We start from the raw sequence: 21,553 nt of genomic DNA, 5'->3' as shown, positions 1-21,553 counted from the left end.
GCTCCATTTAGGTCTCAGGACCTAGTTCCCAATTAGTATTAAACCAAAGAGAGAGCATAATTTTCAGAGATCTGCTTTCTGACCTTTGTCTGTTACGCTGCTTTTGAGGCCTTTCTCAGAAGCCACTTCAGAGGAGGAGTTTATACCGTAGTCTTAAACTGTAGTCCTGCCCCACACACCTGCATCTTTCACCCAGGTAATGCTGTGATGGCCGTGTGTGTACATTCGCATATAAAATACAATACGTGATAAGTCTCATGAAAGCCGTGCCTGTGCACAAGGCAGTAAAGTTTAAAAAGTTGTGCATGTTTCTTTGTATGGGTAAATGTTACACTTAACATGCTCAATGGACATTTTTAAAATACATTTTTTTATAAAGAGAAGTTCTATAATCTGTGCTTGTCTTTTTCCACTGCAGTGCCCTGTTGCACATACCTCACAAGGTATGTAGGAGTAAGCCCTTCTCCTGTTCTACCCCACAAGTACCTGTCCACCAAGTGGAGACGAGGGTCTAAGACTCCTATCTGAAATTTCAGTTTCAGGAAAAACTTGACACGTCCTACCGATTTAAACCTTTCTCTGACCGCAAAATTCATGTTCTGGGCACAAAGTGTTCGGCAGTCTCAGGTGCCTCTCACTGCATGTTTGAGAGCAGTGTGACCCAACCTCCACGGCATGGGAACCTCTAGCGGTACAATTGTTTAAACCATATGTCAGTGTCAGTGCTTTTCTTCCAGGTCCTTCAAGTTCCCAGATTCCCAATGTCCTGTGGCCCTTGCAGAGTTTTTAGAGTAGCTCTGCTGTGTTACTGGTATTGCAGCAGTAGCTAGAGACCTCAACTAAGAGCCAAACTTGAGTTGTACAGGCTAAAACAAGCTCTCAGTTTGATTCCAATCTTCAATTGCTAATACATGCGTGCACTGCAGCACCTGCATGAAGCCCTGTAGAAATCCCTGGAGCCGCTGCAGGTTACGCAGCCTACACATGAACTGTCAGGACCTGCATATAGGCTAGGATATCAGAGTGGGTTTGGCAAACAATAGGATGGGGACACATGTAACAGGGATGTCACAATGTAGTTCCATGGGGGGGGATGCAAAACTTAGTTAAAAAAATGATTTCCTTTCCCCACTCCTTTAAAGAACTAGTTAATATGAGCCTATTTCCCTTTGGAGTCTTAACTTTTGCTTATGCCTGGGTGTTTTTTTTTAACCTCTACCAGATTCCCAATATAAACGTGTTAATCCCCTTCTGCGTTCGGATAAGAGAGCAAAATAATACCCTTCCAGTGATAGAATTGGGGGTACGTCTGGCCACTCCTGGCATGGGTGGAAGGGATTCTGGCTCTAGTGGGGAAGGGGAGAACTCGGGGACCCCCTCGTGGCTACAGCTCAATTTTAAGATGCCCGTTAAATGTTTCTCTCCTGAAATCTGCAGGAAGGGAATGAGGTGCGCAAAGGTAACAATGTCACTAACATGGGCTTGGCAGTTTCGATTCATGGGATTTTTGTCTTTTAAATGCAGCAGCAGAGGTTATCATCAGCAATACCAGTATTTGACTGTAGGCGGGTCTCCGGCTTTCTGAACATGATGTTCCAGCTCCATTGGGCCGAGCTGCAAACCTGAGGGATGTGGCAGAGCCAAAAAACTGACATTGCTCCTATTAGCTTTGCATGTTTGTAACATCCCAGAATGCACCCTCCAAGCTGCTCTCTTTTGGTGCAGGTCGAGCATAAGCTACCGGGGCTCTTGGCTGCCTTTAATGTGTCAGGCTTTTGCAAAATACTTTCTTGGAAAAGCCATCGTGAAGCAAACATATCTGTTGTGTTCTTGGTCCTTCTGCACAGATAGTCCAGTTATGTTGGTGTGTGCATGTATGAGAGAGAATTCAGGCAGAGCAAAGGTGAGGAGGTCAGGGAGGGGGGAGGTAGTGTTTTGGATAGGTAAAAGCGGCACAGTTACACCCGCACATGTTAAAACAGCCCAGATTCACGGCCTGGCTAACTACAATCAGAAAGAGTAAGGACAGAGGAGTTAGGTGTTGCAGGCCCAGAAAGCTTCTAAATGATTTCTGCTGCCCTTTCCTGAAGAATCGGGGGACGACCAGCAACCTTCCCTCCATGGTGAAATGTATTTTTTTAGTGTTTGGTTGGTTGAGAATTCTGCCTCTACCCTGAAAATCTGTTCTGGAAGCTTACATTTGTTTGCTTTTTACTGGCAAGTTACTAAAACTAATAGCTAGATCATTTGAAAAACAAAGTACAGAGTCTGAGTCAGACCCCGTTGAGATGAACAGATAAAATGCTTGTAAAGGTGGCTTAATTTGCATAAAATATGTAGCTCTTTAATCTGCATATTCAGAGGACAGTGCAAAAGCTGACAACTTAATGTAGGCTACGTCCAGACTGCAGGCTTCTTTCGGACGAAGCTATTCCGGAAGCGATCTCCCAGAAAAACTTCAGAAAGAAAGCATCCACGCAGCAAAAGCACAACGAAAAAGCAATCTGCTTTTTCAAAAGATAGCGCCCACATTGATTGGACGCTATCTTGCATGTAAGTTGTGTTTTCTGTGGACGGAGTGGCCACCAGGGCACCTGTGCTTTTTCCTGGAGGCCTCTTCTTTCGAAAAAACCACTCTCTTCCACATCCATGCATGCCTTTTTTCCCGAAAAAGCTTTTTTGGAAAAAGGCTGCTTCTTTGGTAAATGAGGATTACCGCAGTCAGAAAAACCCCTCCATTCTTTCAACTTTCTGTCAAAAGAACGAAATAGCAGTGTAGACATAAGTATTGTTTTTCTGGAAAAACTCTGCAGTGTAGACATATCCGTAGAGTGCCCCTCAACATCGGTGCTATACTATGTGATTCCCTTTTTTTGCAATAATTCTATGACTTGCGGTAGAACTTTACATTTTGTCAGAGGGCTAATCCTTTTGCCACAGGCTACTTTTTGCTGCCTAATTTATTTGCTGTTAGCACAGTACAGAGGAGAGACTGATTTCTAACAGCTTGTTTGTAGCATGCTGCCAGGAACAGTGTAAAGTGCGTTAGCAGCATGCATGCCTTGTCGTGTTCCTGTGTGCCTTCCCCCTTGTTAGGCCAGGCACAGAGAGAAGAGATCTGACTCCCCACAGCAGCAGACCTTTTGCTATGTAGCATGGGGCCACGGGCAAGGAACCAGCAAGTCAAGAACCACTTCTATTGACATGTTCATATTTCAGTACCCTGTCGAACAAGGGAGTCCTATCCCAGGGAGAGTTTACACAAACTGGACAGAGCATCTAGAGCCTCCATGTGGCAAATGCCACTCAATCATTTAGCCACTCTATGGCTCAGAAATAATCTGTCAACTTTACTCCGCTGTGCTGTCTGTAAAATGGGGCTATTCATGCACATGTAATCCACAGATTTTCTGTGAGTTATGCATGTTCCTCAGAGCCTGCTGGTGGATGGAATGGGCATTAGATAACTGATACTTATTTCGCTTGTGAAAGCTTAGGTTTACTCAGGGTTTTTTAGCCATGAACTCAAGCACACCCATAAATGAAGAAATGCCAGAACTAAGCTGCGCTGTGCAACCTTAACTCTACCCCACCCCCTTTGTGCGTTATCATTAATCTTTCATTTACAAGATCACATATGCCAGTTCTATTAGCTACTTTGAAATAGTAATTAAAAAAAACAAAGGATACAACCATTCTTGGTTTTTTACTTTTTTATTTTAGCATAAAATTTGCTTGTATAAAAATAGCTTCTTTTTTTTTAAACAAAAATTGCATAGTGTTTCTGATTTCAAATGTTTAGCTCGAGTGAAAGCATTGGATACAATCCCAGAACTACTGTAGTTCTACTCTCTTCTTGGATACCAAGTATACATAAAGTGTAGACCTCCACGTGGGGTGGGTCCGCATTGTTGGCAGAGAAGGGAACGTGATTTGACTTTGCAGCCGTGAGACGGACGTCATTTAGTCTCTGCTGCCCTAATATAAACCAGAGATGACAAAAGAAGAAATTCTGGGGGTTTATTTAACAAAATTAAGTTGACATTTCTCAGTCCATCATAATGCATCCAATACCCATCGATCTGGAAAGCTGCAGAATAATGATGCTCCTCTTTATTAAATAAGGTGGCACCTTCCAATAAGTACCTGCAAATTAAGGTAAACAGAGATCACCCTCACAAACACTCTGCTAAATAAAATACAGGACTATGCAGCACTTTAAAGACTAACAAGATGGTTTATTAGGTGATGAGCTTTCGTGGGCCAGACCCACTTCCTCAGATCAAACAGTGGAAGCAAATAGTCACAACTCTGCTAAATAGCGCTAACCCGGAGGGCAGGCATTTAATTGGTTGTGAAGAGGAGTTGTGGGGGGAGCTAGCACTGGCAGTGTTGCTTCTGAGAATCGCTTTGTGGAGCCAGGTGACTGATGGCCCTTTGAGCAAATCCTGGAGCAAGGGTGCCAGCCTGTGGCAAGAGAAGATCATTGTCCTAGTCCTAGCTCCAGAAACGGCTTCTTTTATGTCCCTTCCACTCCAGGTTAGTATCGGAAAAAGCAACGCAAAATCCATGTGGAGTGTGTTGCTGCTGAATTACATGGTAGGGAAGAAGGAATGAAAGTGCTAATAGACAGGATAGTCTAACCTCTATGGCTCCATGGAGCATGGCAGGGCAGGCAGGCACACAAAGTTGAGCCATGCTTATGCCGAAACTCCAGTAGAGTTTTCTATATTACAGGGTGGCATGCTTCTTCGGGGTCAGCCCTGCTCGTCGATCAGATCCAGCTGGCAAGGGAGAAGCTGAGATGTGCTTCTGCATGCTTCCCCTGAAGCATGGGGAGCAGAGAGGAGGGAATGCAGGGTAGTGTACTGAGTACTGACATTCCAGTATCGAGAGAGACAAGGGAAGAAAAAACCTCAAGGTGCTGCAGCCCAGGGAAGCAGAAGAATGTCTGTTGCGGTTAATGGTTTGTTTCACTTCTATATCTGAATAAAACTGCCCAGAAAAAGACTTGGGAGTTGCAGTGAATCCTGCCTGGGAAGGGCATGAGACCCCCTCATGAGCAAGTGGCTAGTCCACAAGCAGCCCAGATCTGTGCTGCTGTGCCAGCTGTGCAACTGGAAACTCCGCAGCCCATGACCAACAGCAGGTAGTTCTGGGTCTTCTCTTAAGAGGCTGGCTAGCCACCTGCCCGCCTTGCCCCACGCGCTCTGAGCGCTGGAGCTCTGCACACGAGGGCTGGCAGGGTTTCTCGGTTAGCCTAATGCCAGTTTTGTGGTTTGTAAGCCCTGGCCATAAAGCCGCACTATTAGTCATGTTGGGTTGCTTCTGCAAACTCTGTTTGCACCTATAAGCCAGCCTGGTTTTCGGCTGGGTCTGTTTTTCACACAATACAGCCTGGGAGGGATTTTGCTTTAAATGCAAAACTGTTGATTATATTATTTAAAAATGTCTTGGCAATAGATTTCTAAAACTGCAGCTACTTTTGAGTTGTGCTGTCTTTTCACAGACACATGGCCAGAGAGATGGCTTATTCTAACACTAAAGAATATAATTTATTAAAGCTTAGCATTCATTCTATTTAGCATGTTTTGACAGTTTCTGAGGCAAAAGTAAAGTGTATGAGAGTGTAAAAACACCTATTCTTTGTATCCTAGTGATTCTATTATTTGATTTTTTTAAAAATGGAGCGTATTGTCTAGTAGGTAGTCTGTTCCCCATTGGGTTAGTTACATGCCACTATGGCCCATGGGGTTACCAATCCCCCCAGAATTGTCCTAGAGCCTCCAGGAATCAAAGATTAATCTTTAATTAAAGATGGCCATGTGATAAACCTCCAGGCTTACATCCAATCAAAACAAGCAACTGTAATTGCTTGTGACTTCTGAGCCACTGCCAGAATTCATGTGCTATGGAAGAAGGGGGTAGCATATGCTACATGTTGTAACATGTTTACCCCCAATACACCCATGTAATAAAACCCATCTGTCATGTGAATCTTTTAATGTTCCTACCTGCCTTGTTTGCTTAGCCTGTGCTCCCCTCTCTTCTGGGAGATGGGCCATACCTATGGGGCACCCCTTCACTTTGTGTGTAAGCTTTAACATTAGTCTGCTGGAGCAGTGCCAGTGCTAGAGCGACCCTTCGGTACTGTTCTATTGCAGGGGTGGGGCCCAATCCAGCCTCCTGCTTAATTTCATCAGGCCCATGGCAAATCTCCGTGCTATAGGCCAGAAGGCGTGAGCCTCAGCACCCCCTGCGGGGCTGGCTTGCAGTGATCTGGGAAACTCTGCATGCTACCCTCACCGGCCAGCACGGCCCCCACAGCTCCCATTGGGCAGGAACCATGGGCAATGGAAGCTGTGGGGCTTCAGGGACAAGCTGGCTGCTTCCAAATCTGAGAGCTGCTGGAAGTACGTACCCTGCACCTCCACCAGCACCCCAACCCCTGGCCCTAGCCCTGAGCCCCCCACCCTCATCCCAAGCCCCTCCCCAGAGGCCCCTCCCGCACCCCGAACCCCTGAGTTTTGGTCCCTTCCCAATGATAGGGTTGCCAGCATTCCCAACTGGACAGCCCAGGCACCACTGCCATTCACAGCAATGGCATCCGACCTGTCAGGATAGGAAAGGGGTCAACCCTAATCCCAAAGCCTCAGAAAACCAAGCCTCCGCCCCTGCCTCTGCCCCTGCCCCCCTCCCCCTCGGGCTGTAAGGCCCCTGGCTCATTTTTAGGAAAAAGGTTCCCCACTCCTGTTTTATTGGGATGTTTAATCCTCTAACATTCCAGGAGAACCAGACTGTTTCAGATGTTTTTTAACCATTTCTTGGCCCGGTCAGTATCGTCTTTACCAACAACCCAGCCTCGTCTATCCCTAACGCCTGGGTCTTGTATCTATATAGGATTTGCTTAAGAGCTTCTCTGCTCTTACCTATCACACGATCCCCCTCTTATAACATTCTTAAATCACATGCTTGAAACAGTCTCCCTTTTCTCCTACTTCGCACTCAATTCTGATATAAATAATCTAACTCCTGTACCATTATTTGTTACATTCCTATAAAAAAAACTATATTAATTTCTGCCCACGAGGCATTTTTAATATACCACATGACACATTTTATTACATTTAAGTAGTGTGACTTGATTTAGATTCCCAATTTCAATCATGAAGCAAGAAACCTTGTTTTAAATCACAGGTTTTTAATCATGTCTTGCAGTTGTACTTTTGAGTTTCATAACGAAAGGAAGGTTGTCTAGTAATGAAACATGCTGATTTGCCACAATGTGGTACACAAGCTCTAGATACGTATTTCAGCTGAGCTTGCCGTTCCAGTGTCTTGCAGGTTTTCGATGAGATACAAATTGTCTTCCTGCTGGTTGGCAAGTTTGTAATTGAGACACTTAACTTGAACATAATCCGCTGCTACATTTGGTTCCAGCACAGAGGTGAGGAACTTCTGAGCCACCTCAAACATCTAGAAAGTGGATCTGAACTCCTGTTTAATTTACAGATAGTCATTTTAGGGTTGCCAGGAATCTGTACATTTTCCACCTTTTGCACAGTTGTGTAAATTGGCCCTTCTCCTCTGCATAGCTCGAACACGCTGGAGAGGAGCAGACGCGGGGAGCTCCCCACGCTCCAACCAGAGGCCCAAATCCGTGGTGAACCCGGGACACCTGCTTCCGGAGGCGCCCTGCGCGGGTCCCGAGACACACGGCCTCAGCTCGCTCCAGCGCTGCGGGACCCTGAGCCCCGCGCCCCTCCAGTCTTCATGGGCCCCTCGGTCTGCTCCTCCGCACTGTAGCAGCTTCCCTTCGGCAGACCTAGAGCACTAACGCCTCAGGTCGCCCGGCTTCGGCCAGTCGCTACCCTTCAGCCGCTGGGGCTGGCACCCTGCCTGCTGCTCGTTGGTTTAACGGCCCCCGCTCTCTGCGCTTGCCGAGCTGGGTTTCCAGCGCCGCAGCGGAGCCGCAATTCACCTGCCACTGTCGTCGTCCTCCCCCCGCCCCAGCCGGCTTGGTTTGCCTGGTGCCCTGCTCCCCTTCCCGTGTGGGTTTCGCCCAGTGCGAGACACAAGTGGCACAGCCCGCTGGCCTTCTCCTCCGCCTGCCAGCGGCCTCCAGGCTACCCTGAGCCAGCCAGGGAGAAGCACCCCCCTGCGCTTTCACCACTGCCAGGGCTGGTCAGGGATTGGGGGGGCGGGGAACCTGCCCCTTCCCCTCCCCTCAGCTGCGCCACTGGCCCAGTGGCTGCTCTTTCCCCTGCCACAACTTCCACCCCCAGGGGAGGGGACAAGGCTCCAGGCAGCCCAGCGGCTGCTCCGTGGGATCCGCCCGGGTCCAGCAGGGATCCCACCCCTGCCTGGCCAGAGAGCTCAAGGGCTGGGGGGAGCAGCCCAGTGTCGCCAGCCCTCAGTTGGGGACGGATGGGGCATGGCTCACCACTGAGCTGTCTCCAGGGCCTCTGGGGTTGCCTGGCCCACAGCTCCACCCCTTTTCAGTCCTGGGGGAGGGAAGCCAGGACGCTGAGTTATCTCCTGCCCCCCTTATCAGGGAGGGGGCAAAGCGCCTGGGATGCTGCCTGGAGGGGGGGGGGGGCTGAGCCCGCGGGGGGGGCCAGTGCCCTGTCTTACTGCCCCCCAGTCTCTGCTCCTCCGGGTTCTCCCCACAGCCGAAGGTAAGAATGGGGGCGGCACTAGAGGCTCTGCTGCAAACCCTGGGGGTAAGGGGCGGGGGGCAGGGGGAGGGGCTTGGTCTCCTTCCTGGCTCATCACGTCGCCCTTCACTTCCTGCCCTCGGGAGAGAGCCAAGTTCTCTGCTCCGAGCTGGGGCCCAGTGCAGACCTGCCCCGATGCTGCCAGCCAGAGGGGCAGGGCCTGCGCCGCAGGACACGGGAGGGCTGGTTCTGACACGAGAACAGCTCTGCCAGGGCCTAACGCCAGCCAGCCCCATCGCACGGCCGCCCCCGGCGTCCACAGGCTCCTTTCCGCCACGGCGCGCCCCACAGCGAGGAAGGCAAACGGGTCTGGGCTGCAGGAACGGGGCGTTGTGAGCAAGACACGAGGAGTCGTTCTGCCGCTCTGCTCTGCGCTGGTCAGGCCTCAGCTGGGGTATCGTGTCCAGTTCTGGGCACCGCGTTTCAAGAAGGATGTGGAGAAATTGGACAGGGTCCAGGGAAGAGCGACAAGAATGATGAAAGGTCTAGAGAACATGGGCTAGGAAGGAAGGCTGAAGGAATTGGGTTTGTTTAGTTTAGAAAAGAGAAGATTGAGGGGGGACATGATAGCCATTTTCAGGTATCTAAAAGGGTGTCATAAGGAGGAGGGAGAAAACTTGTTCATCTTGGCCTCTGAGGAAAGGACAAGAAGCAATGGGCTTAAACTGCAGCCAGGGAGGTTTAGGTTGGACATTAGGAAAAACTTCCTGCCTGTCAGGGTGGTGAAACAAGGGAATAAATTGCCCAGGGAGGTTGTGGAATCTGCATCACTGGAGATATTTAAGAGCAGGTTAGATAAATGTCTATCAGGGATGATCTAGACAGTGCTGGGTCCTGCCGTGAGGACAGGGGACTGGACTCGCTGCCTCTCGAGGTCCCTTCCAGTCCTAGTGTTCTGTGACTCTATGAAAGCCCCTGGCTCAGCCAGCCAGGGCTGCACAATACTCACTTGTGGTCAGAGACATCCAAGTGGTACGGGACGTACGCCAGCTCCTCCGGCTTCCACTGCTGCATGTTGAAAACCACAAAGGGAGGTGCCCCGTGGCAGAAGACGCGCTGGGTGAACTCTCGGAGGCCCGTGCAGCTGCAAGCAGAGAAGCAGAAATGCCAGTGGTGCCACTGGGCCGGCAGCGCGGCTCAGCCGGGTTCAGTTCCCAGCCGGACTGGAGGCAGGTTGTCCCCCATATTAGCGTTTGGTTTGGACAGCGACCGGCTCTCCCCTGCGTCCCCGAGCCGAGGAATCAGGCGAGGCTGCCGGCCACCCTTCCCTGCCTCCCGCATGCAGCAAGCCGTGCTGGGCCAGAACTCACTGACTGCTGGCTCTCTGCCCTGGAATCCTTGCTCTGGGGCGGGGCGGGGCTGCCCCGGGGAGAGGCCAGCCCCAGCCCTCTGTCCCCGCAGCCACTTGGGGCCAGGTGGGAAGCGTCTCTCCGTGGCTGCTGCAGCTCCAGCGGGCACAGCTGGGGGAGGGGCGCATGCCCCCCCACTTGGGGCAGGTCCAGCTTCGTCTGCCCCTGCGCTGCCCAGCCCGAGCGAGGGACGCAGCGACCTGGGCACTGTCCCTGGCTCCCTGCCCAAGGGGGACAGCAGCAATTCCTCTGCCCTCTCTAGAGGGAGGCGGGGTAGGCGGAGGGGAGGGGCCAGCCAGCCTCTCACCTGCCCGGTGAGTGTCCCTCCCCATACAGATCGGGGGAGGGTGCAGCCACCCCCCTCCCACCCCCACACGGCCCTTCCCTTACTAGGGATGCCTGAATGCACTGGTTACACTATTGCACATGGGGGGCAGCCCCGTGACCCCACCCTCCCCCGCTGCAGTCTCTGCTAGGGGCAGGGATGCGGCCGTGCACCCGCGAGGAACCTGGGGCAAGCTGGGAGGAAGCCGGCGGGAGGGCCCTAGCCCCAGGAGGGGGGAGTGCTGGGGGGGGCTGTGTCATCTGCTGACAGCTGACCTGACCTCCCAGAGGCAGGGAGCTGCGGGGACGCCTGTCGGACAGACGGACGGAGACCCTGACTGCCCTCCGGGGACAGGCGGGGGGCTCCAATCCAACCCCGCCGCGGAATGGCAGGGGCAGGGGGCCTCAGCTTGAGGAGGGAAACCCAAAGGCTGGTTTGAAACTGGGCCCAAGAGCTGCCAGAGGGGCGGGGGAGCCGAGGGGCGGGGGGAGCCGCCAGCCGAGGGGCGGGGGGGGGCCGGGGGCGGGGGGAGCCGAGGGGCGGGGGAGCCGAGGGGCGGGGGGGGCGGGGGGCCGGGGGCGGGGGGGGGGGCGGGGCGGGGGAGCCGAGGGGCGGGTGCCTACAGCAACACCGCGGAGAAGCTGCTCAGGAAACCTGATCTCCAAGAGCGGAGCCCTGGCTGGGACTCAGCGGGGGAAGGGGGGGAGCAGCGCCATGGCCCTGGCCTGGGACAGGCCTCGCTGCCCCGACTCCCCAGCAAGCTCGTTTCCAAAGGCCTGCAACAAGCGGCCACGCTCAGAGGCCAGGGACCGTCCTCCCCTCCTCTAGGACCTCGGGCCACCTCCGACGGGGGGGCGGGAAACTGGGCCAGGGCGCTGAGCTGCTGCCAAGAGCCAAGCAGCAGCCTGGATGGGGCCTGGTTAGCAGAGGGACGCGGAGGCAGAAGCCCAGCGTGCAAGGGCAGAAGGAACCGCCAGCTCATCTCATCTGACCTGACAGATCTCAGGCCACCAGCTCCGGCGCCCCCATCCCGAGCCCCAAGCCCAGGCACCAGCGTTGCAGCAGGGCACTGGAGCCTGGGGCGGCCGGGGCCTGCACCACGCGGGGCGCCGGGGCCTGGGGCGGCCAGGGCCTGCACCACGCGGGGCGGCTGGAGCCTGGGGCGGCCGGGGCCTGCACCACGCGGGGCGCCGGAGCCTGGGGCGGCTGGGCCCTGCAGCACGTGCATGTTGGCTTTACGTGCGTGTCCCTTTACTAACGCTGGTCGGGGAAAGCGACGCGGCTGGAAACCACTGGAATCTGGCAACCCTGTCACGTGGCCAACGGCCACACAGGAACCCCCCCAGGCTGCACGCGGCTCCCACGCTGCCCACCACTGACCCAGCTCCTGCCTCGGGGTTCACAGAAGGCAGCCCCGTGGCAAGAACCCCTGGAAGACGTGTGCAGTTCGGAGGGGTCCAGACGAGGGCTGAATGGGTCACTGGCTAACTGGTTACCTGGTAAGCATCACCCTTCATGGGTGAGACTTACCTGGGAATGGTTAACCTAGCAGCCTCCCACGAACGGGGGAGCAGGGCTGCCGGCTCCCAGTCCACAGGGGCTCAGAGGCAGCAGGCTTGTGCTGGGTGGAAGCAGCAGCATGGGTGGGGGGGTTCCTCCTTCCTGCTCCCCCCCGCTGCCACTTCCATCCAGCAGGAGCCTGCTGACTCCCAGCCCACGAGCCTGCACGGTCTGGTCTGGGGACTGGCAACCCCACCCCGACTCCTGCCTCCCTCCCTCTCCTGTGGGGCTGGAGCAGGCCCTACCCATGGCACAAGGGCTGCTGCAGCCTGGCCATGGCGGGCGGGCAGGCAGGCCTCTTCAGCCCAGCCAGCTGGAACAGCCCCCTGCCTGCCCCCATGTCAATCAGTTAACCAGCGAAACTGAACATTTAACCTGTTAACTAATTACATGGGCTCTTCCATCCCTAGCTGGGACCACGCGCAGAGCATTTCAATCCACGGGAAGGGCTGTTTAGCACACAGGCTAAGAGTGTGCACAGCCCCCTCTGGGATCGCAAATACCCCCGAAATACCCATTGGGCACTTACCCATACTGTTCACACAGCTCTATCTTGGAACAGAATAATTCATCCACCGCCCGCTGAATCAAGTCTCCATGAGGAATTTCTTGGGGAGGACTGAAAGAGAGAGATTTGATCAGATGTTTTGTCCTTGCACAGTACCAAACCGTTCCACCACAACGACACACTCTGGCTTCCCACAGCGAGTCTTTAGAATGGTAGCTCTTGTGCAAGAGCCTTGCTACTTGAACTTAAATATCGAAAACATTTGCTCAGAACGCCAACCCCACGTTTGCGGAACAGCACTCCCGCCGAGATTCACGTCTATCAGCTGTGCCATCCGCTAAAGCTCAGCTCATCTTGTCGTGGTCCACGCATCTGTGCGTGGTGTGTGCTGCATAATAAAGCCCAAAGGCTCTGTTCTGTACTCTAGGATCACCCGCAAGATCGTCCTCCCTCGTGTTTGAGGTTAGTCGGGTAATCCAAATACCTTGCGCCTCAGAAAATATATATAGAAAGAGTAGAGTACAGACAGGAGGCCGGTGCTTGGTTGACTTATTCATCTCGCGTTTCAGACAGAAACCTAAAACCTGTGTTCACGCGCTGTTCCATACCACACTCCCTGGTCAATGTGTTTACAGCACACCTTTTGAGTAGAGGGATTTTTTGGTTTGCAAAACAGTACAAGACCCCCACCTTAGGCACACTCAGACAGACTTCACTGATCAGCTGGCCTGTCTGTCTAAAGAAGTGATGTATTTAGACTCAGAGGGTAGTGCACACTTAGGTTACAGCACGAACGTTTTAAGAGTCCACTGGACAGGAGACAGTTTGAAAACAGCCAACAGCTGACAGTCTCCTGTATGGAAGGCATCAAACCTGAACTACTATTGCCTCAAATCACAGATCCAGTCATTAAAAACTCACACTCAGCATGAGAGGATTAGACAAATGTGTCTTTTTTTTTTAAGAGGTAGAAGAGTTTACAGCACTTACTTGCATGTGATTTCTTATCCAACTATTACATCAGCAAAGAATGGTGGAAACAAAGCCTTAATTGCTACACCTATTGCTGTGTGACATTAACAACTAGAAGTGTGAGTCAAGCACAGAACAGGTAGGTAGCATGTGGCCTCTCACGCAGAGTAAGGTTTGGAGGGGGCAAGGGGACCTGACTAGCTAAGAAATCAAACACTCCACGCTGAAGAAAGGCTTTCGTCGATGCTCAGGGCCGACAGCGAAAGGGTAAACGTTCAAAACCGAGAGCATCTAAGTCCAGCAAACTTTCAAGCTCATGAAAGCCAGCCCCTCAATCTGCGAGATGGACGTTCTGAAGTGACAGCGGAGCCCTGTGCCTTACCATGCGGTCACTATGCTGCAGTTGTAACTTTAGCTCATGGGCTGCAGCTGCCTGCTAGTATACAAACCTCATGGGAGAGGTAGACAGGATTCCAGGAGAGGAGAGTGAAGAATCACTGATCATGAGTCATGCTGGTACCACTGATGCGGCAAGAGCTCTCAAAGTTTCTACTAGACAGATCTGAGAGTCAGGCAGTAAGCTCCATTTCTAGCTCAGTCAGTGATCGTTCTGAGCAGATCCACTGAATTCATAACCCCAGATTCGAGATTTGGCCTCACGAACTTCACTAAAACAAAAAACAGGACAATGTAGCACTTTAAAGACTAACAAGATGGTTTATTAGATGATGAGCTTTCGTGGGCCAGACCCACTTCCTCAGATCAAATAGTGGAAGAAAATTGTCACAACCATATATACCAAAGGATACAATTAAAAAAATGAACAAATATGAAAAGGACAAATCACATTTCAGAACAGGAGGGGGATGGCGGGGGGGGGAAGCTATCTTACCCAATTATCACCTCTAATATCATTAGCTCACAGATATTAACACAGATATTAGCTCCCCGCCCATCCCCCTTCTGTTCTGAAATGCGATTTGTCCTTTTCATATGTGTTCATTTTTTTAATTGTATCCTTTGGTATATATGGTTGTGACTATTTTCTTCCACTATTTGATCTGAGGAAGTGGGTCTGGCCCACGAAAGCTCATCACCTAATAAACTGTCTTGTTAGTCTTTAAAGTGCTACCTAGTCCTGTATTTTGTTTCAGCTGCACCAGACTAACACGGCTACATCTCTATCACTGTACTTCACTAAGAAATCGTTCTTTAAAAAGTGCCTTCCTACAGCTCCTCCAGGACTCGCTCCTGAGCCCCGCACCCGGTTCGGGCAGTCAGCCCGTGAGGGTTGTCCTCATCAGACCCGCTATGTTTTAGCGTAATGCTCTCTGGAGCTGGGTACACGGTGAGAGTTCTAAGCAACAGAGCAGAGATGCCACAACCCGCTCAGTAATGTAATGCAGCGTTTCAATGGAGAAGCACATGACTCCAGCATCTAGCAGCCTCTGCAGTGGTTTGGGAAGCGTTAGAGAAAGGCCCTCTCCCCTAGCAACCTATTGCCCCAGTTCCACAGGCGCCGGAGCCTCCCCATTTGAGACAGAGCTGCTAACAGCAACTCAGACTCCCTCTCCCTGTGGCTTTTATTCCTGTGAACCCGCCTCTAATTGCTAGGTAGAGCTGCAAAGGTCACCAGCACCTCACTCCTGGAAACACATTTACTCGGTTAGTGGTGGGACAGGTCAACACAACAGCAGCGTTAGACATTTATTCTTTACTATGGAAGTAACAATCCGTTTCAGGCCAGTAATTCATTTTGCAAGTGTTAATCTGCAGTCGAAGGACCCGGCCCGAGTGACAGGCACGGCTGGAGAGCTCTTTTTCCGTCACAGTAAGCTGACAGCTACGAATGCAAGAAAGCAATTTTCATGTCACACGCTCCAAACAGAGGGAAGAAAGCCCAGCCAGCAGTGTTTGGTAAATAGCTCTCCAAGCCAACATTCCCACCGAACCAGCTGAGCATTACAAGCAATTTAAGCTTTAGCACTGCAGAATATTAGAGACATGCTCGGCTGCAATTAATATGTTATTTTTAATCACACTGTCAACCAACCGTTGGCCAGAAAGGCTTGTTTCTAAGTCTTCTATAGCGAGTTCTTAAAAGGAATGATTTGAACACACAGGGTATGTACGTTTGCGACGGTTACCTACAGCCACGGACGTATTCTAGCTCATAAGGCCCTCTGACAGCTAACACTGACCACTGCCCCCTTTGACAGAGAAGTTTATTTTAGTAGCGTTGCATGCCAGCATGAGCTGCAACTTACTTTATGATAATTGTTCTCTGCTGATCTTCCTGCATACGAGTTGGACACCTCCAATTTGAGCAGTAGCTTTCTTGAATGGTAGACATGAGGCTTTCTAGATTCTTTGTAAAGTTGTCATGCTCGTTTCCAAATAAATCAATTTCCAATGAAGCTTTGTGCACTTCAGATTTGTACTGTCCTTTCTCCATCTTGTCCCAAATCCAAAGCAGCTTCACTGTCGTAAAGTTATAGGAGTCCATTAGGTAGAGAAAGCAGTCGACAAACTCTCTACCTAAATGAAGGGAGAGCTCTCGGGGGAAGTGTTCGTTTTCATGCAGAATGACATACAACAACATCAAGAATCCATCTATCGTACAAGTGTTTTTCAAATTTATTTCAACGTAAAGTGGTGTGCAAGATACAGCTTTGCGGCCAGCTTTGATAGTAAAAACCCCTCCCCAAGGGAGCACAGGCCTCCAAAACGAGCGGTCCTGATCATAATTATTTTTAATTGATGCTTTGATCTCTTCAAACAGTGTCTTCATCCTGCAATTAAGAGAAAAAGTATTAATATAGTGTACCAAGAGCATACATTTTTGGAACGACCACATTTAAAATACAGCGAGTGGATCAGAACTTAAAATAAACGAGTATACAAGACTTCCAAGACCTCTTGGCTCCTGCTAAGAATCAAATGGCTTTGAGATTTCCTAGTTTATATGTAGGTTTCTTCCCATTTGACCTGGCTAATTCCCCAACTCCACTGAAGAAAGTCTTAGTGGAGATTAGTTTTAAAGCACGAGTGGGTATTAGACGCATTAAGCTGTACCCCGAGAGATCAGTCTGCAAGAAGGGATGAGTCACCAGCATACGCAAGATGCTGTTCGCTCCCCTAGGGTCCAGGCAGGCTGACTTGCTAGCACGAGAAGTGTTTTCTTGCTGAATATAACCTGGGGTTAGTCACTGTCACAACTATATAAGTGACTTTAGAGGACAGTTATCAGAGAAATGTGAGGCCGTTGTACTGAGTTCAGTTTAGTTAAGTAGCCTGAAATCCATTCACAAGGACTCCTGAGGCATATCCATCTTAAGCACCTCAGGAAGGGTTTTTTGGGGGCCAAATGTCTGATTTTCATAACCTGCTAGATAATGCTGCCTTCGGATCCCAAACCATTCAGTGCTCTACATGACACCACGTTACGGAAGAAGTATTCATCCAGAATGAGCGAGTGTTTATGATTGTTACCCTAGAGCTGCAGGAAACGGTCAGGACCCTTTCGTTTTAAGAAGCACTAGCAGTTAGTTACAAACACCTTGAGAACGGAGGTTGTTCCTAACTCTCAAATGTCCGTAACTCTGACCAGCACATTGTGTTTGTTCCTTCAGAAGTTTACATCTGAACATTGACTTAATACATTTTGTGTCTTCACCACGCAGAGGAAAAATGCCAATAGCATTTACATTTAACATAGCACTGTACTTGGGGGTTTTTAGTTTCTGCTGCTGCCTGATTGCGTAATTCCATTTCCAAATGCGGCGTGTGGTGGAGGAAGCCTAGTGTCATGATAAATATTTACACAATAACTATTGTAAAAACCTAAGGCTTTCTGTGGCTCCTTATAACTTAAGGCTTCCAAGTCTCAAACGCATTTTATTCTTGTAGATTGAGTTTAAAGACACCAGTTTTGTTTTGTTTTTCGGGGGGGGGGAAAGGGGGGAGTTGGTTTTTTAACATGAGAAAAGAGTTGAGCCCATATAGCACCACACTTTTTACCAAGGTAATTTTCTTTCAGGGTGCGTCTAGACTGGCAAGATTTTGCGCAAAAGCAGCTGCCTGTCTACACTGGCCGCGAGAATTTGCGCAAGAACACTGACTTTGTACTGTACAAAATCAGTGGTTCTTGCGCAAATACTCTGATGTTCCCACTCACGGATAAGCCCTCTTGCCCAAGTATTCTTGCGCAAGAGGGCCAGTGTAGACAGGCAAGTTAATGTCTTGTGCAAGAAAGCCCGACGGCTAAAATGGCCATCGGAGCTTTCTTGCGCCAGACAGTGTCTACACTGGCACAGATGCTTTTGCGCAAAAGATGTCTTTTGTGCAAAAGCATCCGTGTTTTGTGCAAAAGCATCCGTGCCAGTGTAGATGCTCTCTGGCGCAAATACTTTTAACGGAAAAACTTTTCCAATAAAAGTATTTGCACGAAATCATGCCAGTCTAGACGCAGCCTCAGCCTTTATTTCAAATGATGTCCCACTAAAGACAAGAGAAATGTAGACCACCACTACTTGTGGCTCCTAGGAAGGAAAACAAAGCTGCAGCCCATTTAGGCAGTAGGCTCAGTTAATTATAAGAAACTCAGCACAAGTCATTACTCTTCGGCACGTGAACTTTGCTTGGTTCTTTAGACCCCACGTTCTGTGCCAGTACAGCCTGAATAGGAGAGAAAGCTCAGGCTACAAGGTGACAAAGCACAAGCCGGGACCGAGAAACGGGGCTGGGCAGACAGAAAATGGAGCGAGCACAGGGACCGGAGAGTTCAAACGCTCAGAGGCTTTGAGAGAAACGTTCCTAAGTGTCAGGGCATCTCCCCAGGCAGGCCTGCTCGGGGTCCTGCCAGAAGCTGATCTGCAGCGTTAGCTCCCAGGTCCCAATGGGCAGGGGCAGCTACTGCCATCTCCCCGGGGCTCTGCGCAGGGCCCACACCACCCCGCTCGCCCGGTGCCGACAGCGCTAAGGGGGCAGGCAGCCTGGCCTGGCCTGGCCTGGCCTGAGAGGAGCTCTGCAGAGCTGGGTGCAGGGCAGGCCCCAGCGTGGGCTCCTCCCCAGAGCCAGTCACTGCTTGGGGAGAGGGGCCCTCAGGGCAGCAGCCACCTCGCCCAATGGAGGCGGTGCAGGGGGAGCGGGAAGGACCCTGACACACACCCGCTGCCGCCAGCAGCACCCCCATCAGCCCCACAGCTTCCCCCACAAGCCTCTGGGGCCCCCCGCCCCTCTGCACGCCCCCCCTCCCGGGCTCACCAGCCCCCCCGCCCCCCTGCACGCCCCCCCTCCCGGGCTCACCAGCCCCCCCGCCCCTCTGCACCCTCCCCCCCCCCGGGCTCACCAGCCCCCCCGCCCCTCTGCCCGCCCCCGGGCTCACCAGCCCCCCCGCCCCTCTGCACCCTCCCCCCCCCGGGCTCACCAGCCCCCCCGCCCCTCTGCACCCTCCCCCCCCCGGGCTCCCCAGCCCCCCCGCCCCTCTGCACCCTCCCCCCCCCGGGCTCCCCAGCCCCCCGCCCCTCTGCACCCTCCCCCCCCCTGGCTCCCCAGCCCCCCCGCCCCTCTGCACCCTCCCCCCCCCCGGGCTCCCCAGCCCCCCCGCCCCTCTGCACCCTCCCCCCCCCCGGGCTCCCCAGCCCCCCGCCCCTCTGCACCCTCCCCCCCCCCGGGCTCCCCAGCCCCCCCGCCCCTCTGCACCCTCCCCCCCCCCGGGCTCCCCAGCCCCCCCGCCCCTCTGCACCCTCCCCCCCCGGGCTCGCCAGCCCCCCCCGCCCCTCTGCACCCTCCCCCCCCGGGCTCGCCAGCCCCCCCGCCCCTCTGCACCCTCCCCCCCCCGGGCTCCGCCAGCCCCCCCGCCCCTCTGCACCCTCCCCCCCCCGGGCTCGCCAGCCCCCCGCCCCTCTGCACCCTCCCCCCCCCGGGCTCGCCAGCCCCCCCGCCCCTCTGCACCCTCCCCCCCCCGGGCTCGCCAGCCCCCCGCCCCTCTGCACCCTCCCCCCCGGGCTCGCCAGCCCCCCGCCCCTCTGCACCCTCCCCCCCCGGGCTCGCCAGCCCCCCGCCCCTCTGCACCCTCCCCCCCCCCGGGCTCGCCAGCCCCCCGCCCCTCTGCACCCCCCCCCCCGGGCTCGCCAGCCCCCCCGCCCCTCTGCACCCTCCCCCCCCGGGCTCACCAGCCCCCCCGCCCCTCTGCACCCTCCCCCCCCCCGGGCTCGCCAGCCCCCCCCCCCTCTGCACCCTCCCCCCCCCGGGCTCGCCAGCCCCCCGCCCCTCTGCACCCTCCCCCCGGGCTCACCAGCCCCTCTGCACCCTCCCCCCGGGCTCGCCAGCCCCGCCCCTACCTGCGCGGCCCCCCCCCGGGCTCACCAGCCCCGCCCCTACCTGCGCGGCCCCCCCCGGCCGCCGCCCCCGCATCGACCCGCGCGCCCCACAGGCCCGGCCCGGCCGCCGCTTGTTGTTACGGCGAGACCCCGCCCCCTGCGTCACCGGCCCCGCCCACCCGGCTGCGGCGCCGCGCGCGGGGACAGCGTGAGGGGCGGGGCTAGAGGCGCGGCGCGAGCCCAGGGAACGCGGGGCGGGGCTAAGGGCTAAGGGGCGGGGCTGCGGGAGGGGTGAGACAGACGTGGGCGGGGCTGAGGGGTGGGGCGAGAGCGAGAGAGGTGGGCGGGGTTATGGGCTGAGGGGGTGGGGCGGGAGCTAGAGAGGTGGGCGGGGCTAAGAGCTGAGGGGTGGGGTGAGAACCAGAGTGGTAGGCGGGGCTAAGGGCTGAGGGGTGGGGCAGGGGCTAGAGAGAGGTGGGCGGGGCTAAAGGCTGAGGGGGTGGGGCGAGAGCGAGAGAGAGGTAGGCGGGGCTAAGGGCTGAGGGGTGCGGCAGGGGCTAAAGAGAGGTAGGCGGGGCTAAGGGCTGAGGGGGTGGGGCGAGAGCGAGAGAGAGGTAGGCGGGGCTAAGGGCTGAGGGGGTGGGGCGAGAGCGAGAGAGAGGTAGGCGGGGCTAAGGGCTGAGGGGGTGGGGCGAGAGCGAGAGAGAGGTAGGCGGGGCTAAGGGCTGAGGGGGTGGGGCGAGAGCGAGAGAGAGGTAGGCGGGGCTAAGGGCTGAGGGGTGGGGCAGGGGCTAAAGAGAGGTAGGCGGGGCTAAGGGCTGAGGGGGTGGGGCGAGAGCGAGAGAGAGGTAGGCGGGGCTAAGGGCTGAGGGGTGCGGCAGGGGCTAAAGAGAGGTAGGCGGGGCTAAGGGCTGAGGGGGTGGGGCGAGAGCGAGAGAGGTAGGTGGGGCTAAGGGCTGAGGGGGTGGGGCGAGAGCGAGAGAGGTAGGTGGGGCTAAGGGCTGAGGGGGTGGGGCGAGAGCGAGAGAGGTAGGCGGGGCTAAGGGCTGAGGGGTGGGGCAGGGGCTAAAGAGAGGTAGGCGGGGCTAAGTGGTGCGGGGCGGGACTATTTGGTGTCCGGGCGGTGGGCAGGCGTTAGCCCTCCCACATCTAAAGGACCCCCCCCAGCCTACAGGGAGGGTCCACAGACCCCAGAAAACCGACTGACTATGTTGGACCAATAATGAGAAAACAGGGTCAAAGGGCTAAAACGAGGGAGCCGGACGGGGACACCGAGCAGAGAACCCCGGACAGCGCCCACTGCCCCTCGAAGGGCTCGAGAGGGCCAGCGGACGCCCAGTGGAACTCTGCCCGGTTACGTGAGCGGATACAGGAACGGAAATAGGCCCCAGAGTCGCAGGCCCCTCCCCCCTGGTTTTAGAGATTGCCAATTCAGCAATAGCCAGGAGGAGGTTGACCAGGAGGTCCTGCGACTTTGTGGGGCCACGGATGGGGTGTGCATAAATTAACAGGTGGGGGGAAAAGTGCAACCGGAGGTTCTGGCGGAGCCGAAAGAGGGGCTGTAGCCCGGCGCACTCGAGGTAGACGTGCGCCAGGGTCTCCCTCACGCTACAGAAGGGGCGAGTGTCGGGAATGGGGGTGAACCGCGCCACGTACACGCCCGTGCTCACCGCCCGTGCAGGACTCTCCAGCTGATGCCCCGGTGGGCCGTGGAAGCAAGGTCGAACAGAGGCTGGCCCACCGGGGCGTGGTGGGGGGTGGAGCTAGGCATGGAGCTGTCATTTAGTGGGTTCATTCTC

The 21,553-nt window shown here is 54.3% G+C and overlaps 1 protein-coding gene across 7 annotated transcripts; it reads right to left on the bottom strand.

Annotated features, from left to right (window-relative positions):
* Positions 1 to 18: 18 nt before the first annotated feature.
* Positions 19 to 19,948, bottom strand: DORIP1 (dopamine receptor interacting protein 1). Of its 7 annotated transcripts, none has more exons than XM_089778264.1 (5): positions 19,816 to 19,948; positions 15,699 to 16,223; positions 12,481 to 12,570; positions 9,667 to 9,801; positions 19 to 4,146 (listed from the first exon to the last, which is right to left on the bottom strand). In XM_089778264.1, exons 2-5 carry the CDS (start codon positions 16,220 to 16,222, stop codon positions 3,960 to 3,962), a joined length of 936 nt encoding a protein of 311 aa, XP_089634390.1. In that variant the 5' UTR covers position 16,223; positions 19,816 to 19,948; the 3' UTR covers positions 19 to 3,959. The 7 variants fall into 7 exon arrangements, with proteins under 7 accessions (XP_089634390.1, XP_089634391.1, XP_006120766.3 ...); XM_089778265.1 differs by lacking the exon at positions 19,816 to 19,948 and adding an exon at positions 19,776 to 19,792; XM_006120704.5 differs by lacking the exon at positions 19,816 to 19,948 and having other exon boundaries at positions 15,699 to 18,620.
* Positions 19,949 to 21,553: the final 1,605 nt, after the last annotated feature.

This window comes from Pelodiscus sinensis, chromosome 5 (assembly GCF_052426305.1).
Source record: "Pelodiscus sinensis isolate ZL-2025 chromosome 5, ASM5242630v1, whole genome shotgun sequence".
In the NCBI taxonomy this organism is placed as follows: Eukaryota; Metazoa; Chordata; order Testudines; family Trionychidae; genus Pelodiscus; species Pelodiscus sinensis.
The sequence above is the reverse complement of the archived record's forward strand: the minus strand, read 5'-3'. Positions and strand labels throughout refer to the sequence as shown.